A 12,186-nucleotide genomic window follows, 5' to 3' on the forward strand; every position below is an offset into this window, starting at 1 on the left:
GAGAGGGAGAGAGAGACAGAGAGACAGAGAGGGAGAGCCTCGAGGGAGGGACTCGGTTAAAAATCCATGCTACAGACCCGCGCGTCAATAATCGTCGAAACATCCCGTCTCTCTCTGAACGCAACATCGTAATCACAGAAGATTACGTCGAGCCACGCAACGGTGGTTACAGCACACACCAGCGTATGATTAATCTAAATGCTCTCCTCGCGTTTCCGGATATATGTTTATTAATAAATAGCAGTGCCGTAGGCTGCTGTAATCGCCCTATTCCTAAATACTTGAATTCTCTTGGATAAAGGTTCCTAATTGAAAGGCCAGAGAAAATATACGCGAAGGCATCGAGCAATCAAAAATTAGAAGGCAATGTATTATACTCTATGTGCTTCGTGTGTACTCCGTTTAATCCGACGTTCTTCCAAGGGGTTTCTTTATTACGAAATACCCCGTGGAACTCGGGTTTTTGCCAGGAATATTTCGATAGCAACATTTTACGGAAGGAGTCGGCGACTAACGCCTTCGTCGGTCATGAGGACTCACGGAGTTTCGAAAGGCAGAGGATGTTAATGGGATAAGTCTAACGATGGTAGTCGCTAAACATCCCTGAAAAAATTCACCGGCTATCTCAGGGTATCTGCTCCCTGGAATTCTCGTGGAATTTTTTTGACTCGTGACTCGGGAAATATTTTTAAAAAATTTACACTGTCTTCGATAATTTGAAGAAAAATATCTGGAGAGTCAGGGGATTTTTTTTAGATTAATAAACTAGTTGATCTTTCGCGAATGTAAACATCCCTATGTTTAAAATTTACCTTACTTTCCTTACTTTCTTCAGGAGAGATTCCGCGAAAAGCGAAACTCATTGCACTCGTGCTCAATTTTAAATTGCAAAATTGCACTTTTGCAAATTCAGAGCGCGAGGAGGAAGGGAATTAAAGCGATAGGAAACAGATTGCGCGATTAATTATTTATGAGGCGCGAGTAATATGTGCATCTTTTGAAATATTTATTAATCGACAAATTAATCACTGTAAACGTGCTCGCGAACCATTACGAATCATCTGCTGCGCGCGTGAAAATATGAATTTCGCGAATGCGCAGCGTTAAGTTAAACGTTGCATGAAACATCGACGTTGTGCACGATGCTAAATATTTACGCGACCACGACGCAACGAGCGCGCGAGAATTTGTAAATTAACAATTAACGCTCTCCCTCTCTCTTTCTCCCTTCGTCATCATGAACGCTCTTGGCAAATATTTATTCATCATAGAGCAACAGTTGCAGCTGCATGAAGAAATACGTCTTTTCTCGCATGGATAAGACAGTTTGAAACAAAAATATTATATTGTTAGGATACAAAAAAAAAATATATATATATATATATATATATATATATATATATATATTATTGTTACATTTTTCACAAATAAAAAATTGTTCTTCATTATTTTCATACTCTTCAATACCTGAATTCTCTTGGATGAAGGTTTCTAATTGAAAGGCCAGAGAAAATATACGCGAAGGCATCGAACAATCAAAAATTAGAAGGCATTGTATTATATTATACTCTATGTGCTTCGTGTGTACTCGATTTAATCCGACCTCTCGTTCTTCTAAGGAGTTTCTTTACTACGAAATACCCCGTGGAACTCGGGTTTTTGCCAGGAATATTTCGATGGCTCCATTTTGCGAAAGGAGTCGACGGCTAACGCCTTCGTCGGTCGTGAGGACTCGCGTGGCGCGGGGTTTCGAAGGGTAGAGCGGGGGTGGATTTGGAGGTTGGTCCCGTGTCGAGGTGGGGCAAAGGTGACCCCCGCGGATCAATACCGCCGTCGGTCGGGCGCCTCCATGGCATTCGAGTGTTCTCGTATTTCGTCTCGAAATCAAATGTCCTTCGGTCCAGGACTTACTCTCAAATCTGACCCACCGACTAAATCAACCCTTTCGATGCCGGGTATATATCTGAATTTTATGCGAATTAATTTTGCATATTTCGGATATTTTGGAATAATCTTCAATGTTATCGAAGGAAATCTCGCCTTTTGTTTATCGCCCGGAATATTTTAATTAACCGAGTCGATTCGCACAAGCGGCGAGGAAGCTCCCTCGCGTAATTTCAGTACTTTCTCTTCGTTTCACTCAAGGCAATATCGTCGTCGGCCGTGGTTAACGGAGATAAATACCATTAATGGACTGCAAATGAAACGCTTTGCTACAGCGGTCAGCACCGTGACGACGATTTGCCATGAACATTTGCCCGACTCGACGCACGGCTCAAAGGGCATCTTACTCATTTACTTTCCGCACGGCGGGAAATTAAATTCGCGGTTTCTCGACCGCGTTTCCTGCTCGCCATGCGGCAACACAATCGTAATGATTTATTCATTTGCCGTAGCGATGATTAATTATGAATGTTTCACAATTATTTGGAAAGGCACTCTCGAGGCCGAGGTATCTCGACCGTGCGCTTTTGCAAAGAAAAAGGATTTACATTTTTACTTGGGCCTACTGACGATTCTCGAGCTATCCATACAATTTTGAGAAAGACGTCACTGCATAGCATAAATCTGATATTTTAGTTACGCATGTTTTCGTGACACTTCGATATTTTAAATTTTTAATTTTCACGTATCTGACATTTCCATGAATTTTGTAAAATACTACAAGAAATGGAAAATTCAATAAACAAAATTACAACGATTACAGACCCAAGAAGCGATCAGAAAAGTTATCTGAAAATTATATAACATATTTGGAATGATAAGAATAAACGCGCTGTGTTGGATATATTCAGTTATGTTACAACAAACTTTACAAAGCGAGAGTTCCGACGAATAAACAGGTGTCGACGAGGCGCAACATTTGTGGCGAAATATTGCGCTATTCACTAAAACGACCTTGTTAAAAAAACAACAATGATTAGCCAACGGAGAGTTTCTTGGAGCCGTCTACATCATGGTTGTCGTTGATATAATTATCGCCAGCTACGCTCCTAATGTGTTTATATTATCAAATCGCCGTCAAATAGTAATTAACTTGCGCGAATTTGATCTCGGGAGACCTGTCGCGAAATTTTGTTGTTCGCTTCTGCAAGAGCGCATATTATAATTAATATTGCAGAATACGTACCATGTGGTGAATATATTGAAACAGTTTAGATTTGTGTGGTCTTTAACCGTTTATGTAAGCTCTTAATTAAACCACTTTTAAGTGATTTATAATTTGACGACAATGTTTCGGGACAGGATATATTTATAAAATATTAACAGGAAATTATTTAGGAAATTATTTATTTAAATTATACAGGATATTATTTATAAAATTCCGTTTACAATTTTACGCGTTGCATAATTCAGAAGAAATCCAAAAAATTGAAAAAATAGGATACATATATACAAAATACAGACGATATAGATCTCTGTTTTAAATTCAGTTGCGAAAATTAGGTCATCTAAAAACTTCAAATGATCTTTAACGCGGTGAAATTCTATTTATAATTCCAATATATGTATGTCGCATAATATAAAAAAATTCATTAATATAAAATTAACACACAAAATTGATAGAAATATTATATAGAATAAAAACATACATTAAAATATACATGAAATTGTAAACAGATTTTTAACAAAGGATCAAAAAATTAAATTAATACAAAATACGTAAATGGCAAAGGCTCCGAATCATGGAAAACAGTTTTGAATTAGTCAAGAAATTACAGGGGCAGTTTTCAGACACACAAGATAATATTATTTCTTTAGATGTAGCCTCGTTGTTTACTAACGTGTCTGGAACTGGCCATTGGGGACATTGGAAAGCGTATTTCAGTATTAGTATTTCATTTGCCAAACTACAGACATCCTTTATACGGAATCGCTGGCGTACGTCTTGTGCTCAATTATAATTTTTTCAAATTCAATGGAAAGATTTACACACCAAGATTTGGCACACCAATGGATTCCTCGCTATCCCTCGTTTTGGCAGACATAGTACTCCAGGATATTGAGGAGAGGGCCATCTCTAGAATACCGATCTCGATTCCCTTCTATTTTTGATACGTGGATATTTTGCTCCATCATTTCATACAAATATATTGCATATTTTTAATTCCTTTCACCAGAGGTTGCAGTTCACTATTAAAACCAGCAGAAACAATCACATCAATTTTTTCGATGTTTCAATTGAGATGAATGAGTCTTGGAGTTCGATTGATATACAAAGCCGACATTCTCGGGTAGATTCTTGAACTTCTTGTCATAATATTCCATAAAAGAGGTATTATTTTGGACAGGGTTTTTAGGTTGTCTTATCCAAAATTTTTACAAAAAAAAACCTCACGAGAATTATTGAATTACTCTTCAACAATGATTACCCATTGGATTTCATCTTCTCTAATATCCGTTTCAGATTGAAATTTCTTATACACTCCAATGCATCTAGAATCCATCACCTGTGAATTCTTGTCCGTCTTCATTTTTTATAACGCCCTTTATAAAGAATATTACTGATATGAATTCTCTCTTTGGGCAAGATCGGCAAATAAATCAATGGCGTACGTGATTCCAAATAAGTTAAATAAATTCACTAGAAAACACAAGGATCCCATACCCATCTACAAATGCAATAACGTAGTTTATAAAATTTTTATCAAATTAATTACAAAGAATGTAACGCGTCATATGTGGGGCAAACCAGCAGGCAACTTATGACGAGAATCAAGGAGCATCGTCTTAACATTAACAATCCTCTCCGTCGTTAAGTGCAATTTCTAAACATCGATTAGGGGGACTGAATTTGATTGGGAGAACGTACGAGTCTTAGATAGAAAACCGAGGTATAAGAGGAGGATTGGTTTCTAAGATTATTCATATGCAACAGCAAGTGAATAGTTTGAATATACAAGAAGATATAAAGCTCATTAGTAAAGTCCACTACTCCATCTTAAAAAAATGTGAGTTGAAGCACCCCTCTCGATACTAGGATTCTGACTCTTTTTTTTGCTATGTTCCTGAGGCTTTCCCCACGTTTTGTTGTATCTTTGTGTTTCCTTACAATCTGTTGTTAGCTTGGAGTCTGTCAAGATGTATTTGAAAATTATTGCTTCATCATTTAATCTTCTAATTTATCTTTCAACTTCGTACAAGGTAATTTCTTTCTTCTGTTTTCTTCGGTGATATTTTCAAAAATTCTCTTACTTGAAATGGAATATTTTTAACGTTTAACCCATTTTCAACGCTCATTTTCAATTTTCACATCGCGTTTACGAAAAAAGTTATCAGCCTTCCCCCTTTACAGATATTGAGCCATTGGTTTGCCATCGGCTGTCGCTTGAGCATGGACTACTTGAGGATCCTTTTCTCTAACGTGCATTCTTTGGCAAAACGTCATGTTGGATGGATTTCAATAGATGTTTGAGCGTGAGTTTGGTGACTAACAGTTTTGTGAGCAATTAACGGTTGCATATTTGAAAAACTGATTGTCGTATATTGCAAAGGATGATGAGGAATGTAATTTAACATCGTGCGATTTTTAGAAGCAATGGACAACGTATTGCGCCACGAAATTTTGCGGATTATTCTGTTTTGATTTTAAATCTTAACGATATCTTCTCCGACTTGACCGCGATATCATTGTTTATCTTTACAATTTTATTCTTCAATCTGTATAGTATTTCATATTGTTCATCTATTTATTTTTATATTTCTTTTATATGTTATATTAAATTATTATTGTCACACTGAGGAGGGTCCGAAAGGAATCGAAACATTTGTATTTTTAGAATTTGGTTTTTTAAAAATTATAGATTTATGTATCACACACGTAATACCACCTGCGCTTTGCCTGGTCTTAAATAAGTCTTTCTTATTATTATTAAACAGATTTTTATCTTGAATTTTATTTTGAATGATAAATCGTTTAAAAAAACAGGCTATTTGCTACAATTAATATTGGAGGTGAATATATTGAAGCAGCTCAGATTTATATATGGTTTTTGTCATTTATAAGCGCAATTAAACTTCTTTTAAATATCTTGCAATTTGCGACGATATATTCAGGACAGAGTATTTATAAAATTCTGTTCACAATTTCATGTGTTACATAATTCAGAAGAAACCTAGAAAATATAATGAAGAAATAGAACACATGTACAAAATACACAGGCACATAAAATTGATAGAGCTATGTTTTTTTAATTTTATAGCTTTAAATGATCTTTAATCGTGAACGAATTTTATTTATAATTTCAATATGTGTATTGCGTAATGCAAAAAATTCGTTAAAGAAACAAAATTAACACATAATTGATAGAAATATTATATAGAATAAAAACAGATTAGAATATGCATGAAAGTATAAACAGATTTCTATCTTAAATTTTATTTCGAATTATAAAAAACATATAAAAAACAGGCTATTTGCTATAATTAATATTGGAGCATAGGTGAACATGTTGGAGCAGCCCAGATTTATATATAGTTTTTGTCATTTATAAGCGCAATTAAACTTCTTTTAAATATCTTGCAATTTGCGACGATATATTCAGGACAGAGTATTTATAAAATTCTGTTCACAATTTCATGTGTTATATAATTCAGAAGAAACCTAGAAAATATATTGAAGAAGTAGAACACATATGTATAAAATACACACGCACATGAAATTCATAGATCTGTGTTTTTTAAATGTTTTTATCGTTTAAATGTTTTTTAAATGTTTTTATCGTTAATTATAGGTCTTCTAAAATCAGTTTTAAATGATCTTTAATCGTGAACGAATTTTATTTATAATTTTAATATGTGTGTCACGTAATATAAAAAGAAATAAAATCAACATATAAAATTGATAGAAATATTGTATAGAATAAAAACATACATTAAAATATACCTGAAATTGTAAACAAATTTCTGTCTTGAATTTTATTTCGAATGATAAATTGTTTTAAAAGAAACAGCTATTTGTTATAATTAATTGAAGCACATAGATGAATATATTGGTACAGCTCAGATTTATATAAGGTTTTTATTCATTTATAAGCGGAATTAAGTTTCTTTTAAATATTTCTTTTAAATATTTTACAATTTGCGACGGTATATTCAGGGCAGAATATTTATAAAATTCTGTTTACAATTTTATGCATAATTCAGAAAAAACTCAGAAAATATATTAAAGAAATAAACATGCAAAATATACATGCACATGATATTATTGATGGATCTCTGTTTTGAATTTTGTCGCGATTTATAGGTCGTCTAAAATCAGCTTGAAACGACCTTTAATTCGCGATGGAATTCTATTTATAATTTCAATATGTGTGTCGCGCGATATATAGAAAATCCATTAATGCAGCAAAATTAATACACATATAAAGTTGATGCGAATATTATATAGGATAGACACATCGGAATATGCGACGCATAAAATTGTAAATATTTTGATATCTTGAATTTTATCACCAATTTTAAATCGTTAAAACAAATACAGACATACTTTAATGCGTGAGATTCAATTTTTTTATCCGAGACACAAGCGAAATTTTTCACGGATTTCCGTAACAGGTTCCTTTTTCCTGGCATTGATTATCGCGAATGAAACCGAATCGGCCGGATTCAGGATGCCAATGTCCGGTGTCCACAACCGGAAGTCAGAACAGCGACATGGGATACGACGAGCGATCGAGTTACAGTTAGCTTACGTTATATTACATCACGCTCTGGGACAAATCGTTGGATTGAAAAAAATCGTCTTAATAATTCTCGTCATTTTTTATCCTATTTTTTTATCGTCATTTGACAGATATTATCGAATGTAAAAATAATAAGATGTGATACTTTTTAATTATACGATCGAAAATTCGATTTGTAAAAATTCATTGAATAATCCCTCATCCATTTTTGATAAGAAATGGAATAAAATAACAATTAAATAAATTTTAGAAGCAAAAAGTTGAATTTTTTTTTAATTCTGAATATTTTTCCTCAAGCTTAAGTGTTATATTCTTTTTCTGCGAAACACAATAGAAAATTATTGATTAAATTATATATTCATCATATCTTGCTGGTATAAAATTATCCATCACCGGGTATGGATCCGTATCGTCTAATCTTCATTTGTTTTCCGCGCTTTTCTTTTTCTCTTCAAGTAGGCGAGAAATGATCATCGTCATGTATGTACAATTAACCTTACTTGTTTGGGCACGTTGTGTATACATCGTATTCCTGTCAAGAAAGTCGCATTCTTATTTGTAGATCTCTACGTGTGCTTGTGAACTTTCGCTCCTTCGTTGATCACACATTTTGTTTGGTCACACAATCTGAAGTAATAATTTTAATTAAAAATATACCGAATTTTGCGCTAATTTTTATAAGGAAATTGATAACGTTCGTGCAATGTTCATGATTTTAAAAAACATTGCTGCTGATTTTTTGCACAAATAACAAATAAAATTTGAAAATACTAAAGTAAAATAAATTTGAGAATCTTAAAATAGGATAAATTTATCAAAAATTTATCTTTCTAATTAAATAATTTAGTTAATTAAATTTAATTAAATAATTATATTTATTTAATTAGTTAAATAATTCATTTAAAGATAATTACTCTTTTTGTTGTTCTAATACATATTTATCTTTGATTCTTAAATTAATATACACATTTTTTATTATACACAATTTTTGTACGTGTATTTTGAGAAGTGCAGGAAACTCAGTCAGCAAATTTATGCTCAAGAAATCTTTGAATTATGCACCACCATTGTAACATGACATAATACGATAACGCAAGTTCCTTATCATCTTTAAAATGCGGTCATTCCTGGTATGCAAACTCACTCGAGTTTTCTCGTATTCGCCTCACGTGCGGTCAAATGTTACACATCGTGTTAATGATACAAAGTGTAATAAAAGAAAGAGTTGAATTAAAAGGTTCGACTTCGTTAAATATTATTACATTGTAAAATCTTCGCATACATGTTATTATTTCAATATATAATCCTTTTTAATATGTAACGTTTGATAAAATTTATATTTTAACCGATTTTAATTTTGATTAATTTTACTCAATTTTAATTTTAATTAAAAATTTATATCATTGCTGAAGTATAGAATTCTTGGAATAATCAGTCCCTTAATGCACGTATTTGTCCGGAGACATATGCATTTTTTTTCTTTTTACGATACGTACTCTTAGAAAATTCGGAATGAGAAGGAAAGACTGGGGGGTGGAAATAGTGATACAATACTTGATTCGTTGCGAAGAATTAATCGATTCCCGCAATTCCACGCTTACGTACTATGTGTGCATGGATAATCCGTTCCGCAAAGTTCCGCAAATAGGGAAACGTGATTAATCGAGATTTGCTCGGACATGCTTTTTTTCCCGAATCCGCAGACGAGGCGCGCATACCTCGGATTATCCGAATTCAGAGACACGTCGACTCGTGATTTCCCGTAGGAAAATTCTATGGGATTTTCTCGAATTTTCGAGGATTTATCCGAGGGCGGAATGAAACGAGAGAGGAATTGAATATAATGCATTAAGAAAACCCCTGATCGCCTAGCATGATCTTCCTCTGTCAACAGAGAGCAATCGGTAATAATCAGCCTTCATTTGCAACGATTGTACATAAATGAACTGATTATATAAAGTAACCACCCCCTGATGGTACTTACTAGGAGAGAGCACCTGATTATACTGATAGTACTCTGATAGTACTTTATTTTCTCTCATGTTATTATATTGTTTACTCTTATATTATATTATATTTATTTATTTACTCTTATATTATATTATATTATATTTATATCTTATATTCTCTTATATTATTATATTATTTACTTTTATATTATTATATTATTATATTATTTATTACATTATTACAGGTTTATTTAGGGATTTTCTCGGGGTAAAATTAGTAGGAAATCAGAATCTTGATTTATTTATTTTGCTTTATTTAAATTTTGTAAATTCGAACCCCAGGTCCAAATGAAAAAAAAAAACGAGGATAAGATTTAGCATAGCGCTTCGCCAACCGTAAAAATCAAACCCAGCCAAAATCACTTTCCCCTTCTCTCGTATCGATCCCGACTCGCGTATCAATCCCTATCCCCCCCTCTATCTCTCCTCCTCTCTCACCCTTCAGAACGCACACGAATTAACGTGCCCTCGTTCTGTTCTCGCATTGCAGGTACAAAGCGAATCGTTGCGTGAGCGGGGGTGGTAGCCGCGGAAACGGGGCGACTGGCGGTACCGGAGGCGGTTCAGGTAGCGCAGGCGGCCGCGGCAGCGGCGGGGGTGGTAGCCCCGGCAGGGGCGTCGGCGGCGCCGGCTGCGGCGGAGGAGGAGGAGGAGGAGGAGGCGGCGGCGGCGGCGGGGGCGGCGGGGGAGGAATAGACGGTGGCGTGGTGCCTGCCGCACCACCGGCTACCGGCCATCATCATCATCACCATCACCATCATCATCACCTCAGCACCACGACTACCACGACTACCACCACGACTACCACCTGCGGCAACAGACATCACAGGCACAAACTGCCTGCCAGCAAGCAGTGCACCGAACACCGTCACCATCCCCATCACCACCGGCATCACCCACACCATCGCTCCCACCACCGGGGCATGAACATGGGCCAAAAGATTTCAGGTCAGGCGACATTTACCAAAATCCCGCGGTCGAACATGACAATCTGATGAAGGATAAATAATTTTCTTTCTAGTTAAGGGATAGAATTGCTAACAATTTTAATGTTTTCTCTTTTCAATATGTAAATTGCAGCGATTAATTTTTCCAATTATCGTTTATGAAGAGGTTTTATCAAACATTTTTATTTTAATATTAAATTGTAAAATTCTTCAATGAAGGAGAAATTTGAAGGAAAATTTTAAGATTAAAGAGAATGATAAAAGAAAGAAATAAGATAAAATCTAAAAGAGGAGATAAATTATTCCCAACAAAGGAATTATTCAAAGTCAAAATCTTTAATTTTTCTAAATTTCTAAAATTATTTTTGAACATGATCACTTTTACATATTTTTCTAATGTGGCTTCAAAATGTTATCATTTAAGTTAGTAAAATTAATTTAAAATAAGATTTAATAGCCATTTATTTTAGCAAAGTAACTGAAAAATGTTGCTGAAGCCATCGATAGAATTTGCGTGGTTCTTAGTAAAGATGCAGCATCTTATGAAACATGCAAAAAAATACACGAAAAAAAGATCTTTTTGAAAAAAACATTGCCATAAGAAAATTTAAAAAGATATTACAAACATGTAATTAAACTCAGATATATAGGTCATATTAGAATCTGCAACATTATTCAACTTTTTACTGATCGGCTGAGTTTTTTTATTATTAAAAAAATATTATTATTATTAAAATATGTCGGAATCAGTCGAAAATATTGAAAATTTCAATGTCATAGTTTGTAAATATCACATGTAAAGTGCATTTTATTTGATCACGATTTTTTTATTTTCATTAAAACCAGAATCCAGACTTTATAACTTGACATTTCTATTCAGATTAAACGAATGAAAAAACAGGCTAAATATTGTATTAATATTTTTATCTTTTGTAAATATTTTTTTATAAAATCTCTTATAAATTTATTTTTTATGAAATTATTAAAATTATTACTTTGTAAAATTATTAATTATAAATAACGATTTTTCATTATTATTCGTTTAATCTGGATCTTCCAACCACGAATTATTCATAAATATTAAAAACAATAAATGAAAATAATGAGGGCCAGATTGAAAAAGGAGAAAAAAATTAAAAACAAAATATCTTTCTCATTCGTCTTAAAGGGAGACGAAGATTTTAGGAACTTTCGAAGAGAGAATCTGTATACCAGAGATCTCTCAACTTCTTACTTTACTAAATGTCGCTATTTTTTTGCTCTTGCTTACATTTCTAAGTCTAATCTTCTACAAGCTCTTACATATCTTATGTCTACGATCATAATTAATTTCTGTAAACTCTATACATATATAAAGTGCGCTTCCAACATTTGGATTGCTTTCTAAAGCATCCTCTCCGCATCAGGCAACTTTTCCCTTACATAAATCACAAACATACATACATTATACATACATTCTTTGACATTATATTATTATATGTCACAATGCGTGATAGATTCCACTCATAAACGGATCGAAGCTTGTGTGTATGTGTGTGCGCGAAG

General features: G+C 33.8%; 1 protein-coding gene across 1 annotated transcript in view; it reads left to right on the forward strand.

Moving 5' to 3' along the window:
• Window positions 1–12,186, forward strand: part of LOC105252152 — a 155,803-nt gene that overhangs the window by 136,949 nt on the left and 6,668 nt on the right. The window contains exons 3-4 of the mRNA XM_025413262.1: window positions 10,185–10,294; window positions 10,391–10,642. Of these exons, the coding sequence (XP_025269047.1) occupies window positions 10,185–10,294; window positions 10,391–10,642 (362 nt within the window). The remainder of the gene's footprint in view (window positions 1–10,184; window positions 10,295–10,390; window positions 10,643–12,186) is intronic.

Source organism: Camponotus floridanus, unplaced genomic scaffold (assembly GCF_003227725.1).
Source record: "Camponotus floridanus strain SB8 unplaced genomic scaffold, Cflo_v7.5 scaffold64, whole genome shotgun sequence".
Classification (NCBI taxonomy): Eukaryota; Metazoa; Arthropoda; class Insecta; order Hymenoptera; family Formicidae; genus Camponotus; species Camponotus floridanus.